This window comes from Dendropsophus ebraccatus, chromosome 7 (assembly GCF_027789765.1).
Source record: "Dendropsophus ebraccatus isolate aDenEbr1 chromosome 7, aDenEbr1.pat, whole genome shotgun sequence".
Classification (NCBI taxonomy): Eukaryota; Metazoa; Chordata; class Amphibia; order Anura; family Hylidae; genus Dendropsophus; species Dendropsophus ebraccatus.
The window spans coordinates 116,742,885-116,769,673 of NC_091460.1; the positions used below are offsets into that span (position 1 = coordinate 116,742,885).

The 26,789-nt window shown below is 43.2% G+C and overlaps 1 protein-coding gene across 4 annotated transcripts; it reads left to right on the forward strand.

Annotated features, from left to right (window-relative positions):
* The first annotated feature begins 540 nt into the window (after window positions 1-540).
* On the forward strand, window positions 541-26,725 carry G3BP2 (G3BP stress granule assembly factor 2). Of its 4 annotated transcripts, XM_069978284.1 has the most exons (13): window positions 541-807; window positions 2,938-2,990; window positions 4,301-4,419; window positions 4,931-5,012; window positions 12,771-12,944; window positions 13,304-13,394; window positions 13,495-13,597; window positions 13,914-14,094; window positions 19,071-19,172; window positions 19,451-19,553; window positions 20,879-21,007; window positions 21,677-21,795; window positions 23,812-26,725. In XM_069978284.1, exons 3-13 carry the CDS (start codon window positions 4,325-4,327, stop codon window positions 24,079-24,081), a joined length of 1,449 nt encoding a protein of 482 aa, XP_069834385.1. In that variant the 5' UTR covers window positions 541-807; window positions 2,938-2,990; window positions 4,301-4,324; the 3' UTR covers window positions 24,082-26,725. The 4 variants fall into 4 exon arrangements, with proteins under 4 accessions (XP_069834385.1, XP_069834384.1, XP_069834386.1 ...); XM_069978283.1 differs by lacking the exon at window positions 2,938-2,990; XM_069978285.1 differs by lacking the exons at window positions 2,938-2,990; window positions 19,071-19,172.
* Window positions 26,726-26,789: the final 64 nt, after the last annotated feature.

The window sequence follows — 26,789 nt, forward strand, 5'->3', positions numbered from 1 at the left end:
AAAACATAGAAATACTTGTAACTCGGGAATGGCAGCAGCTAGAAAGACAGAAGACGGCTCAAAATACTCAAGGGGACTTGGTGAGTAAGACCAGCTAGCATTTCATTTTTTTTTAGCTCTTAGGTGGATAATTCCTTTAAATGACTTAGTATGGACATCCATTAGGCTTTCCATGGTGTGCACAGGAGATAGTAGACCTTGGATGACCTTGGTTTGCCCTTCATTACTATCTATTTAACCAGGTCTGCCTCTAGGTCTTTTATGTGTATCTTGCTCTTACTAAAAGCTGCTTTACCCTAAACAATAGTTATTACAACAATGAAAATACACATACATCTAATGTCCATGTTTGCACGAACAGAAAGTCCAATGACTTGACAGGAAACCCCCGTAATCTCCTCTGATACTATCACTTTCCATTGTTTTCCCTTTGTTGTACATTGTTTGTAGTCAATAAAGTTTAACGTCGAAAAAAAAAACACAAAGCGGAATTACCTAGCCCCGCCCTAGTGCGCATTGACGTAACAGAAGGCGGAGCTTCCCTCGTTACCGTGCGCCTGTGTGTGTGTGGAGGGGCACGCACACGCGCGAAGGCTGCTGGGTTCTGATCTCACGGAGGCCGCGTAATTGACCGAGCGCTGCGTCACTCTGGTGACGTCACGGCACGACACCATATTCCCCGCCTTGCAGCTGACGCCCGTAGCTAGAGGGTGAACACAACAATAACAACGTGTCTCTATTATCAGACGGGGCCCGGGGCTCCTCCTGTGTCTGGGCATAGCGGCCGTGTCACCGGCTCTGGCTGAGGTGAGTGCGACGCTTTCTTCTTTGTGCTGCAGGTAACCGCGGGCCGTGTGGGCTGTCACCTTCCCGGACTGAAGGTTATCGTGTGGGGACGGGACGGGGCCCGAGCTATACATAACATGGAGCTTCCCGGGGCTTCTGTGAGGTACAGCGCCATACATAGGGGTCATGTGATCTGGGCCAAAACAATAGCACCTCAACGGGGGAGGGAACCTTGGCTCTCCAGCTGTACCAGAACTACAACTCCCATCATGCCTGGATAGCTAAAGCTTTGGCTGTCCAGGCATGATGGGAGTTGTAGTTCCCCACCCCTGATATATAACCTCAGTGTATGAAGAGCCCAGACATATTCCACCTCCATTGATTTCAATGGGATGTCTTCAACCACGTTCACACAGTACATTTTCTGGTGCTGATTGGAATTCTGCCGGAAGAAGAAATGGGAATGTTTTTGTTTTGTTTTTTTCCTGCACGTTCTAGAAACTTTGCAGGTATCCACTTAGGCCCCTATTACACTGAATGATAATCGGCCCTATTTATGTAATAAACAGAACAATCATCGGCTGATCGTTGATATAGGTTTGGACCTATAATTGTCGGCCATCGACCACGCATCGCTACGTGTAATAGCTGTGCGCGGCTGGCGATTTGCAAAGTGTTTAGACTCTTTGGGGTGGGGGGGGCGAGAGACCCTACACACAGGAAGTGCCGTGTTTTCCATAACTAAAAAATAATATAATGTGAATTGTAAACTTCCTTTATATCACTGCTGATTTAGATTTTGAAAGTTATGTAGTGATTAGGGATGGTCCGAACCTGCCGAGTAGTGATGTCACAGGGTTAGCCTGAAGCTGGTGCAGCAGCAGAAGGGTGGGGATAGGGTTTTCGTTTTCCATTCCCCTTGGTAAGTGATAAATATGGGAAGCAGGCGGTACGTATGAGACCTAGGCTTTATGGGCACCTCCTAAGAACAGAGTTCGGCAGACAGATCAGCCTGTTGGAGAATGGAGATAAGGAGAATGGTCACAGATGGGGATGGTCCGAACCTGCCGATGTTCCGGTGCGTACGAGCCTGAACTCTCTGCAATGATTCCCGCTGTCTTCCACCTCCGTGCAGCGGGTGGATACAGCCGGAGGACCGCCTGGAAAACTGGGATACAGCCTATGGCTATGGCTGTATCCCAGTTTTCCAGGCGGTCCTCCAGCTGTATCCACCTGCTGCACGGAGCGAGAGTTCAGGTTTGTACGAACCGTAACATCGGCAGGTTCTGACCATCCCTAGTCACAGGTTTTTCCCCTCCACACTGTGAGTGTACATGTGTATTGGGTTCAGGTGGAATAGGTGAATCTCGTATGTTCATGTCATCTGCTCTGATGTTTCTCTTCAACGCACTCCTCCGATTTGAGATGGCTGGTTTGCCGGGGCAGCTGTGCAACTTTTGGTAGGTTTCCTGCACTGGGCTTATTCTAAGTAAGGTTGTGTTTACACGGTTTCAACAAGGTTGTTTTCTCTTTAAAAAACAAAAAAACAAAAAAAACAACTTCAATGGGAGTTGGAGAAAAGTGTGAAATCCCCCCCCCGATACATAGATCGTGGTTCAGAGAAGGTTGCGGCACCACCCACGGGAAGGGTTTTTTGCCATTGTGCACATACCCTAATAGCTGAGGTAAAATACTCTCATTTTTAGGAGGGATGTTATATAACTTTGTGATGAGGATTAGAGTAGTTGTTCTGTATACTCCATCCATCACTGTGCTGTCTATTGGAGATGAGCAAATTTTCAGGACTAACGAAGCAAATCGGTTTGTTACACTCGGCTGTTGGCTTGTCAGGCTGCTGCCCCTGAACTCTGCTCCTGCTGCTTGGATAAACTGCATCCAGTTCTTGCAAAAGTTTCCCAGGACTGGATGCAGCTTTCGCCAGGCACGCACAGTTCAAGAGCAGCAGCCTGACACGCGGACGGCCGAGCGTAACAAACTCATTTGCTTTGTTAGTCCTGCAAATTCTCTCATCTCCTCTGTCTATATCATTAGAGAGTGGTTTTTTTTTTCCCCTACAATCTTTTTGACTGTGGCAAAAATAAGAGACAAAACTGCAAAAATCTCCCCTGAGCAGCTTCCCCCTCTTTACAGGTACAGGTTCTCACCTTCTTCAGGACAGCAGATCTCCTCACAGATAACGGCAGGTGACAAGTAGAGATCATTTGTCAGTGACTGAATAAAACCAGAACAGTGCGGCCGTATTTCCTTGTTATTTTTTCACTTTTGTCACATTTTTCCTAATCTATACATAACTGCTACAATTTTCTAGTTTCTATGATTGTTGCAACAATAATGAATTGTGTAAGTACAATGGCGGCCCGAGGTGTTACCGCTCCACTGACACATATTGTATCAATACAATGCTACATTTGCAACCCAAAAAGTTATGAGTTACCCTGGTCATACACAGTCATTTTGTTAAAGGGAAACTATCTAAAGGTTAAAAGCCTCCAACCTGCTGATATGTCCCTGTAGAGCGCGGGGCACCGAGGATGAAGGTTTCTTACCTGATCAGTCGTATACTTGGATTAGATGAGTGTACAGAGAGATGACAGTCTGCTGAAAAGCTGTCATTTGATCGATGGCTGTCTAAATTAAGAATGTGTACATATGGAGAGAGATAATAAAAAAATAAACTCCTCCAGACTAGTAGCTATTCTCCCTGAAAACAAAGGAACGGACATGTTGAAATCCATTATACACATTGGGGGAGATTTATCAAACATGGAGTAAAGTGAAACTGGCTCAGTTGCCCCTAGCAACAAATCAGATTCCACCTTTCATTCCTCACAGACTCTTTGGAAAATGAAAGGTGGAATCTGATTGGTTGCTAGGGGCAACTGAGCCAGTTTCACTGTACGCCATGTTTGAGAAATCTCCCCTCATTAGGTAAAAACAATCTGAGACTGGTGACCATATTTAAATTCACAGGCCAACATCCTTCGTGTATAGGATGGGGCCTTGTAAGCCAGGTAAAAGCAGTAGAATGCCCCGCCACGGACTCCGTTCAGAATCCCGTGTCAATGCGATGCCTTTGCTCTCCACTCAATTGTTTGAGCTAAGAGCGGACGTGTGCAAGGCATCGCATTGGGATTCTGAACGGAGTCTGTGGTGGGGCTCCACACAGAATTCTGCCTGTTTTACTCATTATGAACAGCCCCTAATAGGGTCCTTACTGGTATTCACTTGTGTGCAGTAAGTGGCAAATCAGCAGCACTATAGGACCAATAAGATTTTCGGGGATTTAGCTTTTTTTTTCTTCTTTTTTTTTTTTTTGGGGGGGGGGGGGACAAGTTCATTGCTACGGTTTTAGGGTAGGCTTAAGTGTTGTGCTTTCTGGTTGGGTGCTGTGTAGTAGTTGCTAGTAACAAATGCATTTCTTATAGTACATCAATTATAGTAAATCAATTAAAGCTTCTGAAATTCACCCTAAAATATGTTTTGTTCCCTGCAGTATATCCTTTCCTGTACCAAAGAAATGGTGATGGAGAAGCCAAGTCCCCTGCTTGTAGGGCGGGAGTTTGTCAGGCAGTACTACACCCTTCTAAATAAAGCACCAGACTTTTTGCACAGGTAGAGTATTTAATTCCATCTCAGTATTTCTTGGTTGACATAGAGGATTGTTGAATGGCAGTGTCTCAGTGTGATAGATACTGTAAGGAAACGTCAGCTAATTGTAAGACTACAATCTCCTTGATGCTTGGACAGCCAAAGCTACAGCTTTAGCTGTCCAACCATGATGGGAATTTTAGTTTTTGACACCCCTGATATTTATCGCTTACCTCATCTTCTTATTGTCATATCCTGTTCTCCGATAGGGTAAAATAATCGCTTTACCTTAAAGGGGTAAAATAACACTTAAAGTGGTACTGCAACACAAAGATATTTTTCTTTCAAATCAACTGATGTCAGAAAATTATATAGATCAGCTGGTCAGCTACTTTTGCTTTATAACATAATGTTGTGGGGTCACATCACGTGTAGTAAGACAGGTTCCCTTTAATTTATTTATTACCCCCTCCCAATACAAATCCATGTTAGAAAACATCTTTTAAATGTACGACTTACACTTGTTTTCAAACAGGTTTTATGGAAGGAATTCATCTTATGTGCATGGAGGGTTGGATGCCAGTGGAAAACCCCAAGAAGCAGTCTATGGGCAGGCGGTAGGTCTAGTAATAATGCTAAGCCATCAGCACTTTGCTATCAGCGTTGTATTGACCTTGTTTTTTATGTTTTATCCCTTTGGCCTTTTTCTTACAAGACATCATGTACATTCACGCTTTGTGGTAAACAGTTATGAAAGAAGTTGTTTTCACTATATTGAATAAAAATCATTAGATAACTTACATAGAAGTCTACAGATTGTTTTCCGATACTACAATAAGGTTTCTGGCACAAAGCAAATCTTTAAACTGCTGTTGACTAGGGAGACTAGATAAACATGAACACAACTCTTCCTAAAGGGGTTAAGCAGTACTACAAAAACATGGCCACTTTTCCCCCTCTCTTGTGTCCAAATTGGGTGGGGTTTCAAACTCAGTTCCATTGAAGTAAATGGAGCTTAATTGCAAACAACACCTGAACTGGAGACAAGGGAGGAGGAAAAGTGGCCATGTTTTTGTAGCGCTGGAAAACCCCTTTAACCCCTTAACGACATCGGGCGTAAACTTACGCCCTCGCGCCCTGGTACTTAGCGCATCAGGGCGTAAATTTACGCCCGATGTTTCCCCGATCGCTGCGTGTTCACACACAGCGGTCGGGGAAGATGGCCTGCTATAAATCATAGCAGGCCATCATAGCTTCACGGCACGGGGGGTGGTTAACACCCCCCGTGCTTACGATCGCCGCTATTGGCTAATCAATTCAGATCAGCCAATAGTGGCGATCGGAACCTTTCCGGGTCATCGGTGACCCGATGACCCGGAAAAAAATGGCGGTCGGTGCTGTCCGAGGACGGCGCCGACCGCCATTACTGTAAAAAGTAATGTTGATCGCCGTGCCACCGGCCCGATCGCCGTGAACGGCCGGCCGGCCGTTCACGGCGATCGGGCCGGTGGCACGGCGATCAGAGTCCCACAAAATAATAAATACCTGCCCTGGACCCCTCAGCTAGGTAGCGGAGGGGTCCTGAGCAGGTATTTGTACATTACTCACCTGTCCCGGGCTCCTGATCGGCGTCTTCCGGGTTCGCGGCGTCCTCCGTCATTACGTTCGGTCTTCGGGTCTTTCCGGCGGTCCCCGTCGTCTTCTCTCGGCTATTTTCGGCTCCAGCCTCGTCAATTTCCGGATTTTGCGCTCTGCTGCCCCCTAGCGGCTGATATGTGTAATACACTTATCAGCAGCTACAGGGATATTCAGAATATAGAAAAATTTATTTTTTTTTTTTCCAAATTATTTTTTTTCTATTTTCCGCACCCTATCGCCGCTGAGTGTTGATCAGCATCGCACGAAAGTGCGCTGCTAATCAGCAACTCCTCCTTTTTGGCGTAGGGTGTTTTTTTTCTGTAATCTACTGCCACGGTCTGCTTATAAGTGTCGCGCATAAGTGCGGCATTTATCAGCAACGCCTTTGTTGGCGTAGGTTTTTTTTTATACTTACTGTAAAAAAAACACGTAAAAAACACTACATTACATTGAATAAAGTTTGACACTACACCACTACATACCCCATATACTAGTCCCCATATAAAGATGGCCCCCAGGGTGTTTTCGGTATCGGACGCATACGCTATTGTTGCCTCCGACACCGAAACAGCCAGTGAGGATGAATGGGGGGATCCTTCTTTCCTCCATTCATCCTCATCATCCAGTGACGTGTCTGGGGGTAGCGTAGCGTACGCTGCCCCCCAGACACGTCTTTTCCGCCAGTACCGTCCCAATAAGAGATGGCGGTATGGAGTGAAATTCTACTAACTCTGTGAGAGTACCTCAGGGTACACTTACAGATTTGGGGTACGTGCACACTGCGGAATGGCGAAGGATAACCCTTTGTGCATTCCGCAGCTGGCACCCGCCGGCGGACTGATGCGGGCGCGCGTCTCCACCCGTGTCAAAGACTCCATGTTATGCATGGGCGGATTCCGTCGTCCGTCCAAAGAATGAACACGTTGGACGGAGAGCGGAATCCGCCCGTGCATAGAATGGAGTCTATGACACGGACGGAGACGCGCGCCTGCATCACTCCGCCGGCAGGTGCCAACTGTGGAATGCACGAAGGGTTATCTGTCGCGATTCCGCAGTGTGCACATACCCTTAGAGTGTATGAAGGAAGGGACACTCGAATCCAGCCCCAGATGCCCCCCTCCCCCCCCCCCCCCCCCCCCCATCCTCGGAGTTAGTGGGAAGGTCGTCCGGGAACTGATCTTCCCACTGCTGGATAAAGGTCACCACCTGTACGGGGATAACTTTTATACCAGCGCCCCCTCTTCCGGTCCCTCGCTGCCCTGTAGCTTGCGGCACGATCCGAACATATCAGAAGTAGTAATAGCGCCCTAATATTTAGCAGCCATGGAGCGGACCCAGCGCTTCTGGATATGTGGGACCCCGTATCGCACCAGGACAACATTTTCCAGGTGACGTCCCCCACACTGGAGAAAGGGAGACCCCAGAAGAAGTGCAGAGTGTGGGGTAACAGGGGGATCAGGAAGGACAACATTTACCAGTGTGCCACCTGTCCTGATCCCCCGGCCTCTGCATACCGGATCGCTCCAAGGCGCACCACACGTCACTGGAGTTCTACATTATCTAAATTCTGTCCCTTATTCCTATTTCAGGGGTCACGTTGATCCGGGGATTATTCTGATCGCCATTATGGAGTCGGGGAGGAATTTTTCCCCTGTGATGAGGCTACTGTCGTCTGCCTTACGAGGGTTTTTGCCTTCCTCTAGATCAACACAGGTTGAATTTGATGGACACCTGTCATTTCCAACCTTATAAACTAATAATTGGCCTAATACCCCCAAATAAATTAGAATTGTCCCTTTTCCCCAGCTAAATAGGTATGGCCGCCATTCCCATTAGAGGATGCCATGATGCAATTACAAAGCCTCTGTGCTGCCAGGACAGTAGAAACCCCCCACAAGTGACCCCATTCTGGAAACTACACCCCATAAGGAATCTAACAAGGGGGGCAGCGGGGATATGGCCCCCTGGTGACGGCCACATTTGGGACGTGAAAATGAAAAAAATGGTATTTTTTATTTTCTCGGCACATGTTTTACGTAAGTGCCTGTCACCAGTGGGGTCCATATGCTCACTGCACCCCTTGTTAGATTCCTTATGGGGTGTAGTTTCCAGAATGGGGTCACTTGTCGGGGGTTTCTACTGACCTGGCAGCACAGGAGCTTTGTAATTGCGACATGGCCTCCATCCTCCATTCCAGCCTCTAAATGGCGCTCTGTCCCTTTGGTGGCTTGCCCTGTGCCCATATGGCACATTATGTCCACATGTGGGGTATTTTCGTACTCAGGGGACACTACCCTACACGTTTTGTGTTCATTTTCTTTTTTAACCCCTTGTGGAAATGGAAAAAATCAAGGCTAGACCAACATTTAGTGTAATTTTTGTAAAATTTTTACTCTAAATCATTAATCTTGTCATGATTTTTTCATTTTCACAAGGGGCTAAAAGATAAAAAAAAACACTAAATGTGTAGAGCAATTTCCCCTGAGTACGGAAATACCCCACATGTGGACATAAAGCGCCATGCGGTTGCAGGGTAAGCCTCCGAAGGGAAGGAGCGCCATTTGGTTTTTGAAGGCTGGATTTGGATGGAATGGATTTTAAGGGGCCATGTTGCATTCAAAAGGCCTCTGTGTTGCCAAGACAGTTGAACCCCCCCACAAGTGACCCCATTATGGAAACTACACCCCTCAAGGAATGTAACAAGGGGTGTAGTGAGCATATGGACCCCACTGGTGACGGGCACAAATGTGGAACAATGTGGCGTGAAAATGAAATATTACATTTTTTACACTATAATGTTGGTTTAGCCTTGAATTTATCATTTTCACAAGGGGTTAAAAGAGAAAAAAACACACAATATGTGTAGAGCAATTTCCCCCGAGTCCGTAAATACCCCACATGTGGACATAAAGCGCCATGTGGGCGCAGGGCAAGCCTCCGAAGGGAAGGAGCGCCATTTGGATTTTGGAGGTTGGATTTGGCTAGAATGGATGATGAACGCCATGTCGCATTTACAGAGCCCTCGTGCTGCCAAAACACTGGAAACCCCCCACAAGTGACCCCATTCTGGAAACTACACCCCTCAGGGAATCTAACAAGGGGTGCAGTGAGGATATGAACCCCTTGATGACGGGCACATTTGTGCCATGAAAGTGAAAAAATGAAATTTTTCCCTTTCACGTCACATTGTTCCACATTTGTGCCCGTCACCAGTGGGGTCCATATGCTCACTGAACCCCTTGTTAGATTCCTTGAGGGGTGTAGTTTCCAGAATGGAATCACTTGTGGGGGGTTTCCAGTGTCTTGGCAGCACGAGGGCTCTGTAAATGCGACATGGCCCTTGAAATCCTTTCCAGTGAAATTCAGCTTCCAAAAGCCAATTGGTGCTCCTTCCCTTTGGAGGCTCGTCCTGCGCCCCCTTGGCACTTTATCGCCACATGTGGGGTATTTCCGTACTCGGGAGAAACTGCGCTACACATTTTGTGTCTTTTTTTTCCTCTTATCCCTTTAAGAAAATGAAAAATTGAAGGCTAGAACAACGGTTTAGTGTAAAAAATAAATTTTTCTTTTTTCACGCCATATTGTTCGGAAAATCTGTGAAGCACCTGTGGGGTCCAAATGCTCACCGCACCTCTTGTTACATTCCTTGAGGGGTCTAGTTTTCTAAATGGTGTCCCTTTAGGGGTGTTTTTTAGGTTTTGGCACCCCAGAGCCTCTGCCAACCTGAAGTGGTACAGTCAGAAATGACCAAATATAACGGAGGCGTTGAAATTCACTAGGCGCTCCTTTGTATCTGAGGCTTGTGGTTGCGTCAAATAGCGCAATAGGGCCACATATGGGGTATTTCTGTAAACTGCAGAAACGGGGCAATAATTATTAGGGTGCATTTCTCTGGTAATAGGTTTATAATTATGAAAAATATTGGATTACAATAAAATCTCTGCACAGAAAATTAAAATTTTCAAATTTCTTACACACTTAGCTTTTATTTCTGTGACTCCCCTAAAGGGTTAAAACACTTTCTGGATATGCTTTTGCAGAGTGTGGGGGGTGCAGTTTCTGAAATGGGGTGCTTTGTGGGGCTTTCTAACATACAGGCCCCTCAAATACACTTTGAACCTGAACAGGTCCCTAAAAATATCTGATTTTGAAATTTTACTGAAAATTTGGAAATTTGCTGCTAATGTTTTAAGCTTCCTATTGTCTAAAAAAAATTAAAGATCGTTTAATAAATGCCGCCAACATAAAGTAGACATGTTGCTAATGCTATTTAATATATAATTTATGTGGTATAACCACTTTCTGTATACGCAAAAAAGTTTCAAAGTTGGAAAAATGCAGTTTTTCACATTTTTTTCACATTATTTGGGTTTTTTTCATAAAGATTTGTTATGATTATCGACTCCAATTTACCAGAAATGTAAAGTACAATATGTCACGAGAAAACAATCTCAGAATCAGCCGGATAGGTAAAAGCATCCCGAAGTTATTAATGAATAAAGTGACACTGGTCATATTCATAAAATTTGTCTCTGTCATTAAGGCCATTTCAGGCTCTGTCCTTAAGGGGTTAAAGAGGTTATCCAGCGCTACAAAAACATGGCAACTTTTTTCCAGAGACAGCATCACTTCTATCTGCAGCTTGGGTGGGGTTTTGCTGCTCAGTTCCAGTCAGTCAATGGAGCTTAATTGCAAACCGCACCTGAAGAAAAGTCGTGTTGTCTCTGAAAGAAAGTGGCCATGTTTTTGGAGCGCTAGATAACTCCTTTAATAATGGAGCTGGTCCTGATTTTCCTGTCTGACATTGTTTTTCCTTTTTCATGTCAAAATGTTTCAAAGATTAATTACCTTCAAATCTGGCTTGCCCCTATAAAACAGATCTTAACCCTTTAAGGACATGGCCCATTTTCGTTTTTACGTTTTCGGTTTTTCCTCCTTGTGTTTAAAAGGTCATAGCACTTGCATTTTTCCACCTAGAAACCCACATGAGCCCTTATTTTTTGCGTCACTAATTGTACTTTGCAATTACAGGCTGAATTTTTGCATAAAGTACACTGCGAAACCAGAAAAAAATTCGAAGTGTGGTGAAATTGAAAAAAAAAACGCATTTCTTTTATTTGGGGGAAATGTGTTTTTACGCCATTCACCCTGGGGTAAAACTGACTTGTTATGCATGTTCCTCAAGTCGTTACGATTAAAACGATATATAACATGTATAACTTATATTGTATCTGATGGCCTGTAAAAAATTCAAACCGTTGTTAACCAATATACGTTCCTTAAAATCGCTCCATTCCCAGGCTTATAGCGCTTTTAACCTTTGGTCTATGGGGCTGTGCGAGGTGTCATTTTTTGCGCCATGATTTGATCTTTCTATCGGTACCTTGATTGCCCATATACGTCTTTTTGATCGCTTTTTATTACATTTTTTCTGGATTTGATGCGACCAAAAATGCGCAATTTTGCACTTTGGGATTTTTTTGCGCTGACGCCGTTTACCGTACGAGATCAGGAATGTGATTAATTAATAGTTCGGGCGATTACGCACGCGGCGATAGCAAACATGTTTATTTATTTATTTATTTGTTTACTTTTATTTAAAACCTGGGAAAAGGGGGGTGATTCAGACTTTTATTAGGGGAGGGGGCTTTTTACTATTAACAACACTTTATTTATTTTTTTTACACATATACTAGAAGCCCCCCTGGGGGACTTCTAGTATATACACTGTGATCTCTCATTGAGATCTCTGCAGCATAGATATGCTGCAGAGATCCATGAGATCGGCACTCGTTTGCTTTCGGCTGCTGCAGCCGGAAGTAAACGTGTGCCGAGCCGAGGACGGCGCCATCTTGGACGCGTCCCCGGCCGGCATCAGTAACGGAGATCGCTCCTCCGGGACAAGGTCCCGGAGGAGCGATCTCCCCCACTAGACACCAGGGAAACGTTGCCTCCGGTAATCGGAGGCAGCTGTCAACTTTGACAGCTGCCTCCGATTAGCTAATTAGCGGGCACGGCGATCAGACCGTGCCCGCTAATAGCGGCGGTCCCGGGCTACACGCGGCACCCGGGATCGCGGCACTTCAAAGCGGGGCCGCCGCGCGGCCCCGCTTTGAAGTGCAAGTGAGGACATAGGACGTACCGGTACGTCCTATGTCCTTAAGAGGTTAACTTATTTCTTCAGTAATACGAAGTGAACAAAATAGTTACCTTCTCTGATGTAGGACCTGCGGTCACTTCAGACTTGTCTGTTTTAGTAAATACTTGTATTCCCTATGGAATAATCCTGGATCATCTTATACCTCTGTGCTGTACTATTCTTGTTGTTCTTCCTCAAATTGTATTACTACCTTGCCAGCTGTTTGGTACCTGTGTGGGCAGGGCATGTTTGTACAATGTTTAGCATTGCCAGCATTCATTGGATAGTCTCTGACAGCATAGGGATAGGCATTGGTACCAAACAGTTTTCTATTTAGTCATACATTTCTAGTAAGAATAACAGACTAATGGCACTCCAGCGAGTTGTAATAGTGTTCTATAATTATTTCACAGGATATACAAAGATTTACCTTATTCCCATGTTTCATGCACAGTCCCTGTGCTGTGTCAGTACACTACTACGAAGATTTAAACTGAAGTAGTAATGGCCTAAAACAGGTCGGAGGAGACCGCAGGTCCTTCTTAACATTTTATTATAAAGGTCTGTGACTGGTATATTTACTGTGCTGTAATTACAGGAAATTCACAAGAAGGTGATGTCCCTTCAGTTCAGTGAATGTCGCACCAAGATCCGTCATGTTGATGCACATGCTACCTTGAGTGATGGAGTAGTTGTCCAAGTTATGGGGGAACTTTCCAATAATGGTCAGCCAATGCGAAAATTCATGCAGACCTTTGTCCTTGCACCAGAAGTAAGTGAGCGCTAAGCTAGTTGGTAACATTTAAATATTGAATGCTCATGTCCATACCTAAAACTCCTACCCAAATACAGATAAACGTATTGTCAATCTGTAATGAGTGATCTTGCAACTTGCAACTCCTCAAATTGAAAGAGCCATAGCCTTTTCTTTATTTTGTAAGTCAGTATGATTGGTGTTTTCACAAACGTAGAAAAAAAAATTAAAACTTTTTAATAGAAAATTGCTTTAAATTGCCTTATTCTTACTTCTATACCCTTGAAGTTTTTCGTCTCCGGAGAAGAATCACTGCAGAGCCCCATACCAATATTCAATTTTCCCTTTTAAGCTCACAAAAATAATTTTTCTTGTAGGGATCTGTTCCAAATAAATTCTACGTTCATAATGACATCTTTCGCTATGAGGATGAAGTCTTTGGTGATTCAGAAGCAGAGATGGATGAAGGCGAGTGAACGGGCGTTGATTTCCTGGGGGTGCTGGTGAATATTTAATGCTACACTTGGTACTAAAATATACTTCTATTTATTTATTTTCATAACTTTAGAATCTGAGGAGGAAGTGGAAGAAGAACAAGAAGAGAGACAGCCATCACCTGAACCAGTGCAAGAGAATACAAACAATACATATTACGATGTTCACCCAGTGTCGTAAGTCGCTCTGCCCTTCCATTGTTTGTGGGTTGCCTAGTGTAAACTTTTTTGAGTGTGGGAATAAACAACACGTTAGGAAAGCTATATAGTGGATATATCTGCGTTCATTGCCACTTGTTAATGCTCCCACCTTTTTGGCGGTTTGATTCTCATGACTTGGCTTCTCATGAGGGAGGTTGTGTATAATGTTTACAATAATATTCCAAAGAAATCTTTTTCTATTTTAACTGTGCTCTGGGTAGGGTTAAATAGAAAAAAAATATTTATATTTCCTCTAAATGCCCATATTCAATTTCATGCTGATATCTTCCAGCAATGGAGTAGAAGAATCATTGGAAGAGCCTATCAATGAACCTGAGCCAGAGCCCGAACCAGAAGTGAAGAGTGAGGAGCTGAAACCTGAGCAAGAAGAAAAGAGCATAGAGGAACTTGAAGAAAAATCTCCAACACCACCTCCTGCTGAGCCAGTTGCTCTCCCACAGGAACCTCCTAAGGTTATCTCAACATTCTACTTTTGTTCTATGAATGATAGTCAGGTGACCATCGGCATTATTGTGCTGTCTTGCCTTAGGCTTCTATTGTCTCCATATTGAATTAACCTGTGTTTCATTGGACTCTTGCTCGTTACACTGCAGTTTGTGAGCAGGCTTTGTGAATGCTTCACTTCAGACTTGGCCACATAGTGGTATTTCGGCTGTATAAAAGTCCATATCCTGCCGAAGCCTTAGAGAAAAAGAGTCTTAAACTTGCCTAAACAGCCACCCAGTCTGCTCCTTTACTCTTCCCTTTTACATTGGTCATGTTCTAGAATAAGAGCTGCAGAGGAGATTGTGCAGCCTTGGGTTGGTTGCCTGCCTGTCAGACAGAAGGCACAGAAGTATATTACAGTTCTTCTCCTTCTCCTTTTGTAGTCAGTGCTCATATAAGTGTTTATATTATGTAATAGAGCCTCTATCTGTAGTTTTCAGGGATTGTATAATCACTGGGTAATGTCACATGACCATGTAGTATGATTACTTGGCATTGGGTGTAAGTGACAGGGCTGTGTTTTTTTTTTTTTTTTTTTAAACGCGTACAGCTGGGTCCATGCACGGCACCAATTTAAAATTACCTGATGGTACATTTGCTTTAACCCCTTAAGGACCGGGGCAATTTTGATTTTTGCGTTTTTGTTTTTTCCTCCTTGTGCTTAAAAGGCCATAGCAGTTGCATTTTTTCACCTAGAAACCCACATGAGCCCTTATTTTTTGCGCCACTAATTGTACTTTGCAATGACAGGCTGAATTTTTGCATAAAGTACACTGCGAAACCAGAAAAAAATTCAATGTGTGGTGAAATTGAAAAAAAAACACATTTTGTGTTTTTAGTGGATATGTGTTTTTACGCCGTTCGCCCTGGGGTAAAACTGACTTGTTATATATGTTCCATAAGTCGTTACGATTAAAACGATATGTAACATGTAGAACTTATATTGTATCTGATGGCCTGTAAAAAATTAAAACCATTGTTTACAAATATACGTTCCTTAAAATCGCTCCATTCCCAGGCTTATAACGCTTTTATCCTTTGGTCTATGGGGCTGTGTGACGTGTCATTTTTTGCGCCATGACATGTTCTTTCTATCGGTACCTTGATTGCGCATATGCGACTTTTTGATCGCTTTTTATTAACATTTTTCTGGATTTGATGCGACCAAAAATGTGCAATTTTCCAATTTGGGATTTTTTTTGCGCTTACGACGTTTACCGTACGAGATCAGGAATGTGATTAATTTATAGTTCGGGCGATTACGCACGTGGCGATACCAAACTTGTTTGTTTATTTACTTTTATTAATAACCTGGGAAAAGGGGGGTGATTCAGACTTTTATTAGGGGAGGGGGCTTTTTATTAATAACAACACTTTTTTTTTAACTTTTACACTTATACTAGAAGCCCCCCTAGGGGACTTCTAGTATATACACTTTGATCTCTCATAGAGATCTCTGCAGCATAGATATGCTGCAGAGATCCATGAGATCGGCACTCGTTTACTTCCGGCTGCTGCAGCCGGATGTAAACGAGTGCCGAGCCGGGGACGGCGCCATATTGGAGCGGTCCCCGGCCGGCTTCAGAAACGGAGATCGCTCCTCCGGGACAACGTCCCGGAGGAGCGATCTCCCTACTAGACACCAGGGATGACGCTGCAAACGGTAATCGGATGCAGCTGTCAACTTTGACAGCTGCATCCGATTACTGTATTAGCGGGCACAGCGATCGGACCGTGCCCGCTAATACCTGCGGTCCCGGGCTACAAGCGGCACCCGGGACCGCCGCAGTTCAGAGCGCGGCCACAGGGCGTAAATATACGCCTGCGGTCGTTAAGGGGTTAAAGTGTCACTGTCGTTTACTTTTTTTTTTTTTTTTTGCAGAAATCAATAGTACAGGCAATTTTAAGTAACTTTGTAATCGGGTTTATTAGCCGAAAAATGCATTTTTATCATAAAAAAGCAGTTTGAATCTCCCCCCCTGTCTTCATGGTTTTCTATAAAGAGGGGAAGGGTGGAGGGAGATGAGGCACCAAAACAGGACAACAGAGTTAATTTACAGCAACATCACCGGGCTATCTCTTCTAAAGTCAGCACTGAGCTCTGAAAATGGCTTTCACACAGGTCCCGCTGTGTAATCCTTTGTTCTCTGCTCTTTGCTGGTGAATAATCTCTCTCCTCCCCTCTCCGTAGTTTACACAAGGCCGACTGATGTAAAAGAGTCGAGATTTTCTGATAATGAGCAGTGGATGACAGAAAGGAGAGGAAGGGGGGACCTGGGGAAAGTCTTTCTGAATGGAGATAATGACATATTTGCCTAATAAACCCAATTACAGAGTTTCTTAAAATCGCCTGTACTATTGATTTCTGCAAAAAAAAAAAATAAAATACAACAGTGACACCTTAAGTTCCTGAATATACATGGAGGGAGAGGTTAGAAAAATCCAAATGCCTTTTCTATTTTTTTTTTGTCTATATAATGACAAATATTGTGGGGCTTGCCTATCATACTTGTTTTTTATTTTTTTTTATGTATTATGGCATGTCATCATGCTTGTATTAGTGTTTTATGGGAGCTCTTGGCCATGGTATGCCCTTGGGTGGCAGCCCAGATTCACACTGGTTAACCCATAGCTGCACCAGGACGTTATTTAACGTCCTCGTGCCGCTATGGGAGTTCAGAGGGGGGTCGCGCGGCGACCACCCTCTGAACTGCCGCGATCCCGGGTGCCGCGTGTAGCCCGGGCTCGCGGCTATTAGCGGGCACGGTCCGATCGCCGTGCCCGCTAATTAAGTACTTAGAAGCAGCTGTCAAAGTTGACAGCTGCTTCTAAATACTTCCTGATATGCATCCCTGGTGGTCTAGTGGGGGGATCGCCCCCCTGCGGCGCGATTGCGGGGGGGCGATCCCTGCATCCATACCGGGCCGGGGTCTGCTCCGTAATGGCGCTGATCCCGGCTCGGCATTCTATTGCTTTTGGCTGCAGCAGCCAAAAGTAATAGAACACCGATCTCATGGATTCATGCAGTATAACTATACTGCATGGATCTCTATGAGAGATCAGAGTGCATATACTAGAAGCCCCCCAGGGGGGCTTCTAGTATATGTCTAAAGTAAAAGAAAAAAGTATTTTTAATAACACAAAACCCCCTCCCCTAATAAAAGTCTGAATCACCCCCCTTTCCCCATTTTATAAATAAAAATAAATAAATAAATTAATAAACAAACATGTTTGCTATCGCCGCGTGCGTAATCGCCCGAACTATTAATTAATCACATTCCTGATCTCACACGGTAAACGGCGTCAGCGCAAAAAAATCCCAAAGTGCAAAATTGCGCATTTTTGGTCGCATCAAATCCAGAATAATTGTAATAAAAAGCGATCAAAAAGTCATATATGCGCAATCAAGGTACCGATAGAAAGATCACATCATGGCGCAAAAAATGACACCTCACACAGACCCATAGACCAAAGGATAAAAGCGCTATAAGCCCGGGAATGGAGCGATTTTAAGGAACGTATATTGGTTAACAACGGTTTGAATTTTATACAGGCCATCAGATACAATATAAGTTATACATGTTACATATCGTTTTAATCGTAACGACTTGAGGAACATGCATAACAAGTCAGTTTTACCCCAGGGCGAATGGCGTAAAAACACATTTCCCCCAAATAAAAGAAATGCGTTTTTTTTTTCAATTTCACCACACATATAATTTTTTTCTGGTTTCCCGGCACATTTTAGGCAAAAATTACATCTGCCTTAGCAAAGTACAATTAGTTGCGCAAAAAATAAGGGCTCATTTGGGTCTCTAGGTGGAAAAATGCAGGCGCTATGGCCTTATATACACGAGGAGGGAAAAACGAAAACGCAAAAATGAAAACTGGCTGTGTCCCCTAAGGGTTAATTCACTTAAGCGATAATTCTTGTATCCAGACCCTCGGCTGTCGCTGTCCTATTTACATCATGATCCAAAATAAAAATGGCTTGGGAACAACACGTGGAACTAAACTAAACTAATAAGGGGAATGGAGCATCTTAGTTATGAGGAGAGATTAAAAGAATTACATTTGTTTAGTCTGGAGAAGAGACGTTTAAGGGGAGATATGATTAACTTATTTAAATATATAAATGGCCCCTACAAGAGATATGGGGAAAAGATGTTCCAGGTAAAACCCCCTCAAAGGACAAGAGGGCACTGCCTCCGCCTGGAGAAAAAAAGGTTCAATCTCCGGAGGCGACAAGTCTTCTTTACCATGAGAACTGTGAATCTGTGGAACAGTCTACCACAGGATCTGGTCACAGCAAAAACAGTAGAGGGCTTCAAAACAGGGCTAGACAAGTTCTTGGACCAAAATAATATAGATGCATATGTATAGAACCTATCACCCCTCCCCCTTCCCTGTATCCATCCCCTCCTTGGTTGAACTTGATGGACATGTGTCTTTTTTTCAACCGTATTAACTATGTAACTATGAACCATGCACCTGCTTAGTTGATCCATTATTGCCCATTACCATTCACCAGTATAGCATATACATATAGGCCATAGGCTGTGTCCATGTTTTCCAGAACTCCCTAGGGCTGCATCCACCTTCGGCAGCCACAGGGAGTCAAATGCTGAGTTTTTTTTTGGTTCTGAGAGCGTTGCTGAACCCGACCAGTTCAACGCTAGTTGGATTGCCATCATGTTCTGTTGTCTTTCCCTAAGACACTATAAAATGCCATTTCTTTAGTTGATGTTGTCATTGTTCTTACTGTTACCAAGCTTGTTACTTTTGGAATGTTAGTTGAATAAGTATATACTTTGGCTGTAGTAAATTTAGATTGTTCTAGTGTTGTACACTTATGTAGATACAGAATTTTTTTTCCTGTCACTGACCCAAATAGAATTGAGTGTAAAGTTTCCTAAGCTTTAGCATTCGTCATTTCCTGTAGGCTTTTTCGTGGGCATCAGTGACCAGTAAAAACCTGCCTCCCAGTGGGACTGTCCCATCATCGGGTATTCCACCCCATGTAATAAAAGCTCCGGCCTCACAGGTAATTGAACTGTGGCTGTATGGTTATGTAGCTGGTCTGTTCTTTAACCTGTAATGTTCAGTAGACTTTGTAATATGTGTAGCCTGATAAAGTTTTACGTTTTTCATGAATAAGTTACACAACATAAAAATTGTGTAAGACTATAAACTATTAAGTTTGCACACTTTCTCGTTGTTAATCAGACACTTAAATACTTATTAGTTAGTATGGCCCACACATGTCACTCCTGGTTGTAGTTATGTGGCTAACAAAGCTTTTTCTATTACGGTTGTTTGTAGACACGTGCTGAAAGTAAACCAGAAATTCAAGTTCAGCCTCCTCGTACACGGGAACAGCGTCCACGAGAGCGCCCAACATTCCAGCCAAGAGGTCCAAGATCAGGTAATTGTAGAGTTCCTGGAGAAAAAACCTTAATATCACAAGATCTGCTTTTGGTAGTTTAAAGGCATTTGCTGTTTGTGTAATGTCTGTTCAGCACTGACAGATGAAGCAGTATGGACCGTATGCACCGACAAACCTTATTGACTTATTTGCGTTTTTCACTCTTGTTCATCATTTTACAGGAGTGTAACGGTGCCAAATGCAGTTTTTGTATTTTTTGCCCAAAATTTTAAAACTGATTGTCTGACAAAGTGTGAACCAAGCCATACGGAACGGTCACACATTGCAGGTCACATCGGCATCCCATCTAATAGAGACTGCGTTTGGCCCATTTACCAGTCGTATAATGTTTCTCTGTGGTCTGTTACACTTTTGAGTCTCCCAAAGAAACAGTATACGTTTGGCAAATTCTGTTAGGCAGAAGTCTGTTAGGTGGGATGTTAACCCTTTCACGACCTGGGGTCATTGATACATCAATGCCCAGGTCGTTTTAGGAAATCAGCTTATGAGATCATAATGATCCTATAAGCTGATGTCCCTATGTCTGCCCCCTCTCCTCTGTCCCCTGCCGCTGTTACAATCTTGCTTCCTGCCTTCCCTCTCTCCCTCCGCCGGCCTCTGTAGCCAGAAAACCGGAAGCCTGAGGCTTCCAGTTTCCATGCCTACCATCGGGGCTCTGCAATCACTTCGCAGAGCCCCGATGGACACCAGACAGAGAATTCTCCCTCTGTAGAGGGATAATTCTCTGCCTGGAGCCATATAGATGCTGCGGTCATGCTGACCGCAGTATCTATAGGGTTAACTCTCAGCACCAGCGCGCGGCTCCAGTGCTGAGAGTTGTAGCGGGTCCCCGGCTATCAGCTTCTGCGCCTGTGTTATCCTCAATCATAAATTAACGCCGCTGCAGCGATGTTATTTTACTGCCCAGCGGTGGGAGGGTGTTAATATACCTGCAATGTGTGTAGGAATAGACATGTCAATGAGACCTTAGTAAGGCTGGGTATTTAAGGAATGAAGTCTGTCAGCTCTGGTTACGTTGTAATCCTTCTAACATCTCCATGTATCCATGTTCTAGTATTTCATCCTCTATAGACAGGAAATTGGGTTACTCACTTGCTTGTCTCTGACACTGCTATATATTGTATCTATGTATCTGGTTAATATGGCATCAATTGTGGGCATGTCCTGGCTACTAGACAGGCAAACATGACTCCCTTAATTGAAACCTGTACCATTTGCATTGTGACAGGAGAGAAAGGTGTTGGCAGCATTAAAGCAACCTGATTCTTTATGACAGTTTTAATCATTTTTGTTTGTGTTGACAGGTCGAGGTGACATAGAACAGGGGGATTCTGATAACCGCCGCATGTTCCGCTATCCTGACAGTCACCAGCTCTTTGTTGGCAACTTACCTCATGATATTGATGAAAGTGAACTGAAGGAGTTTTTTATGAGTGAGTAACGTTATTATATAGGTAATACATATCACAACCAAAATATATACTATACTTTCTGTTACACTTGCAGTTGTTGCCTAATATATAGAACTGAGTTGGCTAGAATCCTTACAGTCTGGATCTTTGCCCATTTCATGGAATACAAAGTAAGAATTGACCTGTAGCATTTAAAGGGATATTCCAGGAAAAATTAACTTTTCCCCTATCTACAGTATAGGGGAAAAGTAGGAGATCACGAGGGGGTCCCGACTTCTGTATTATGAGTCACATGTCGTACCCGCTGCTCTGTTCGGCCAACAGAAAGGGTCAAGTACACTGTACTTGGCTCTTTCCGTCGGCTCCATAGGAATGAATTGAGCCGTGGGTCACGTGCTGTACTGGTGCCTCTACTCATTACACAGAAGCCAGGGCCTGAAGTGGAGATTGACGGGGGGTACAGAGGTTGGACCCCTCGTGATCTCCTACTTTTCCCCTATAATGTGGATAGGGGAAAAGTTCATTTTCCCCTGGAATGCCCTTTTGAATGAATATGACGACAATGGGATAAATGTTAAATTGCTTGCTGTTTGTTCAGACAACACTTTATTTCACTGCCCCCCCCCCCCCCCCATACCTCAAGTTTCTAAGTGTCTAACCCAACAACTTTATTGTTATGAACTTTTGCAGGCTATGGAAATGTGATGGAACTCCGCATTAACACAAAAGGTGTTGGAGGAAAACTTCCTAACTTTGGTTTTGTCGTATTTGATGATTCTGAGCCTGTTCAAAGGATTTTGCTTGCAAAAGTAAGTATCCATGTTTAGGGAACTTGTTTAAATTGTAGAATCTAATTCTTCCAATAAAAGTTGAATGAAATTTTAAAAAAACCTTAAAAGAAAATAAATCTTGCGCTCTCTATGTTTCACGTCAAGTAAGGACCAATTTAAACACCTTCTTAAAGGACAACTCCCGCGCTAAGGAAAAAAAAACAAAAACCAATCAGAAACCTAGCTTTTATACTTATCATCCCTCCTGAGCTGTCACTGTTTGAATTTCCCACCGTCTTTGTACCTTCTGATTTCTAGTCTTGTTATTCATTTCTTCCTTGCTTCCTGGTTTCAGCTTCCCATGATGCACTTTGGCTGCTGTGACAAGCCAGCCCCCTGCTGTGACACAGCAAGTGCCTGCCCCTCCATTCACTACAACTCCCATCATACACTAAACATGACCCCCTCTCTGGCTCTCTTCAGTCAGGCTGCTATATACACACACTGAAGCTGCACACACATACTTTCACCTCACTGTAGTGTACATTCTGCAGGATTAGGTCAGGGCAGCAGGGGAGAGATAAGACGTCTGTGTAGCTGACATGCCGGGAGTGAGGAGAAAGATAAGCAAGTGACATCACTCACTCACTGAGTCCACTCGGCAGCAGGAGGGAGTATGGGGGAGGGGGTCCTGTAGCTGGTTATGTGCCGAGTCAGTCACGAGTCATTGAGTTGCAGAATGACAGATGGCTTACAGTTGCTCAGCCAATGGGAGCTGAGCAAGCCTAGTCACCTGACCAGGCAGGGGAGGGGGAGGCTGGTGTGACAGGAGCTAGAGCAGCCCTCCTGCTGATGACTCATCGTCACTAGAAGGAGCTGAGAGAGCAGCCCGGTGACGACAGTAATTAGGTATGAAGGAGTTTCTTACACTTCCTGGTGGGGGGTTGAGGAGGGAAAAGACAGGGAAGGAGGACAGACAGGTGATTGAAGTATATTACAGTGTTATATAACTTTGTAATGTGCTTCAATTACTGGGAAAAAGTTTTTCATGGGAGTTGTCCTTTAAAGAGTCACTGTCGTATTTTTTTTTTTTGCAGAAATCAATAGTCCAGGCGATTTTAAGAAACTTTGTAATTGGGTTTATTAGCCAAATCTGCCATTATCTGCATGTAAAAAGCCTTTTCCCAGGTCCCCCCCTCCTTCCTCTTTTTCATCCACTCTGAAAAATCTGAAAATTGTGACTTGTTGCAGGAGACGTACCCTGTCTGTTCTAGGGAGAGGGGAGGGGGGAGGAGGAAGGAGGGAGTTAGCCGGCAGCAGAAAGCAGATATCAGAGGATTACAGGCACGGAGCTGGGTGACAGCTGTAATCCGAGCTCAGACAGGTCACTGGTGATGGTCAGTAGAGATATCCCGTGAGGGATTTGTAGATTAACTCTTTGTTGTCCTGTTTTGGTCTTTTCTTTAGCTCTCTCCATAGGAGAACAATGAAGACAGGGGGGAGAGCTTCAAACTGCTTTTTCATGATAAAAATGCATTTTTCGGATAATAAACCCAATTACAAAGTTTCTTAAAATCGCCTGGACTATTGATTTCTGCAAAAAAAAAATTCACGACAGTGACACTTTAAAGTGTAAGTCCTAATGCATATGTTCAGTGTTTTGTCTTATTTTTTTTTTTTCCTCAGGCCCATTTATTCTTTCCGCTATCAACGTTCACAATTGACTAAAAATATAGATTGTGCATCCTCTATCCCAATTTTAAAAAAAGGGTCCTCATTAGGACTTGTGTTAATAAAAACCCCTCAAACAACAGTAAAATAAGTATAAAATGTACAGACTAATAATAATAATAATTATTATTATTTATTTTGTGTGAACATAGCCTAATTCTGTTAGGGATCTTGTTGGACATGAATTGCAGCTGCGTATACCTTGCCTAGGGGAAAGACCAAGTTTTCCAAAAGAAAAAGATGACTAGTTCAGGCATGTGTTATGGTAGCTGTCAATACACTTTGATTTCTATATGTCTGTTTTATTCTCCTACCTTTTTCTAGCCAATTATGTTCCGTGGTGAAGTTCGGCTGAATGTTGAAGAGAAGAAAACTAGGGCCGCTCGTGAAAGGGAAACCCGTGGTGGGGATGACCGTAGAGATGTACGTCGAAATGATCGTGGTGCAGGGGGACCTCGTGGAATTATTGGTGGAGGGATGATGCGTGATAGGGATGGCAGAGGCCCTCCTCCACGAGGCGGGATGGCACAGAAGCTGAATACAGGAAGAGGAGCAGCACCCATGGAGGGCCGTTTCACTGGCCAACGTCGCTGAAAATCAGTCATTAACACAAAGTCCAACCTACAGTGGTACATTATTCGTCGTGTTTGCATTCTTGTTAATTTTTAGCTTTGGAATGTGACACAGCCTTTTTTTTTTCTCCCCCTTTTCTTCCCCTTAAGTTCTTTGATGTGGAAACATCTTTTCGTTTGCTGTTTTTTCAATTGAGGTGAAGTTTCTTTTTTTTTTTCCCCCTCTTGCCGTTTTCAACAGAAATTTACAAATGTTAATTTATACATCCAACCCAACTCTGTGACGGAGATGACCATTAGCACTGCAAGTATTTCCAAGGACACTGGAGGCCCATGTCCTAATAGAGTTCTGTTGCACTTTGCAAGTATTATGGTTTCTTTATTGGAAACAAAAAAGTAGTGCAGTGTGTCTCCCAACCCCCCCTAGTACCTGTGTCAATGAAGGAACGAATGGTTAATTACACATCAGACCCACAAAAGAGCTTCTACCACGAACACAGAATAAGTTTGTGAGGTGACGGCATTTGGTCTGTTACCACAAAGAACCTGTGCTGTGCATATCAAAAGTTAGTCCTCTGGAGGTTAAATTAATCCCGAACTCTAACCTCTAACCCGGCCTCAGAGGGTATGATCAGAAGTAGTCAAATGTTTAACAGTGACGAATTCTTGCACTTGCCCATCTGTACTACAAGCTGGCAGGCTGCTCTCGTGACTCCGGCCAGCCTGCCCAGCCCTTTATTTTTATTTTTTTTCCAGCTTTGTACAGTAAAACGACATAACAAAGTGTACTCAATTGTATTTAGTTCTCTGGTAATGTAATAAGCATGATGGTGCCTTCTATGAATACATCATTCCAGTCCTTGCTGGTGATTTTGTACAGTGAATGATTTACTGTGCTGCAAAGCCAAACTGCTTCAGTACATTCAAGAATCTGCCTAACCAAACTGCAGTATGTGTACATCAGTAGGTTTTTTTTTTTCTTTTATGTTTTCCACCGTTACCATTGGTATACAGTTACCAATAGTGGAGGGGGGCTACAGTGTGTGCAAGAAGGACTAATGGTCATGTCTGTGTATGAAGCCCTAACTGTAACTCCCTTAAGTGCATATAAAGTGGATAATCCGTAAATGGTGCCCTGCAAATGTTCAGTCGCACATTCCTGTTAACAACGTCTCATCCTATTGGACTTGGAAGCAGAGGAATTCCGTCCGTGTTCCTATAGTCGAACAGCAGCTCTAAGTGTATGCACTTTATAATCTAATACAGGGTCATTTTTCTAAACGGTTTCCTTTTTTTTTTTTTTTTTTTTTTTTTTTTTATACATTTTTTTATATTTTTTTTTTCCTTTGCACAGTTCATGAAGAAACTGTCTTTAAATGCATTTCTCATAACCTAGGAGAAACCTTATTTTTTTTTTTTTCCCCCTTTTTTTTTGCTCCTTAATATTTGATGCACATGTCTTCAAGTGGAAATTTTGGAATTGCACAGTTTTTGGACAGCCGCCTGCCTATAACCATTCCATTCCATTAAACGATCAATGTAGCAGAAGATGCTGGCCTGGTGTAGTCATTTTCGATGGACAAAGTGTGAACACTTAAAGCTGCCTATGGAAGGGCAGGAAACCTTTTCAATCCATACTAGTAAAAATGCACATGGAGTAACATGCTGCTTTTGACTTATGCAACTGTTTGCTGAGCCTCTTGAAACTAATGATTGTGCACAAAGGTATTTTTCCAGTCCACTAGGCAAAATCAGACTCTTGCATATGTCAGGTTTGTCGTGTTTTTTTTTTGTTTTTTTTTTCTCTCTCCCCATCTCCCTTTTTACTTTGTCACTTGAGGTCTTCTGTTTTTGATAGCAAGTCTTGCACTATTTCATACATTTCTGGGACACAGATTTCTCATGGTTATAATTTTATATATACATATATATATTTTGTGTTATAAAAGTCTTACATTTGCAATCTGTTACCTGGAAGTATTGTACTTGAATTCCCTAGTATACAGCAAATCTTGGACTGGTTTTTTTTTCATGTCATTGAAATGTATCCATGGGACCGTTTGCCAGCAGTTCGTTGTTTCTTTTGTTTGTTTTTTTCCTTTTAATTGTTCTGATTTTTTTTTTTTTTTATGTTTTTCTCTTAATTGTTGTCCCCCTGTCACAACCAGAACTGTCTTATGGCAAATAGAATTGGACTGAGTATCACATACCGTACTAGAGGAGCATCAGAGCCATTAAGCTTTCAAGTCTGCTTCATATTTGAATACCTTGAATAAACCTTATACATCTGAAATGTTTACTTGGTGACTGTTCACCTACTTTACTGTGTACATTTAAGTGTTATTGTCTTAATCTTTCAGTAAATGTACCTCATCCAACATGGCCGCATTTCCCTTTTTCATTGTGTTGGGCAGTGGGTTTATTGTAGTAACCTATCTTCATTGCACTTCTGTTTCAGCACAAATGGCGCAGTATGATTACCTAGCTGTAGAGGACAGTGGTAAAAAAAAAAAAAAAATTTGTTTTTTTTTTTCCATCTTTATTGCTGTAATGTGTTAAACATTATGCCAGTAGAATCTAGTCCTTTTGGATAGTATTTTTACTTCGGTTTCCATATTTTGAATGTGTTGAAACTAAAACATTTGACAATAAACTACTGATGTCTACAGCATGGCTGATCTCCATAATTCAATTTTAAAGGATGGTACTTGAGTGTTTTTTTTTCCTTCT

Coding starts and splice junctions, on each gene's coding strand:
- G3BP2 (XM_069978284.1), top strand. CDS start 4,325: ATGGTGATGGAGAAGCCAAGTCCCCTGCTTGTAGGGCGGGAGTTTGTC. Junction 19,554..20,878: donor GCCAAGAGGTCCAAGATCAG/GTAATTGTAGAG, acceptor TTGTGTTGACAG/GTCGAGGTGACATAGAACAG. Junction 21,008..21,676: donor ACTGAAGGAGTTTTTTATGA/GTGAGTAACGTT, acceptor GAACTTTTGCAG/GCTATGGAAATGTGATGGAA.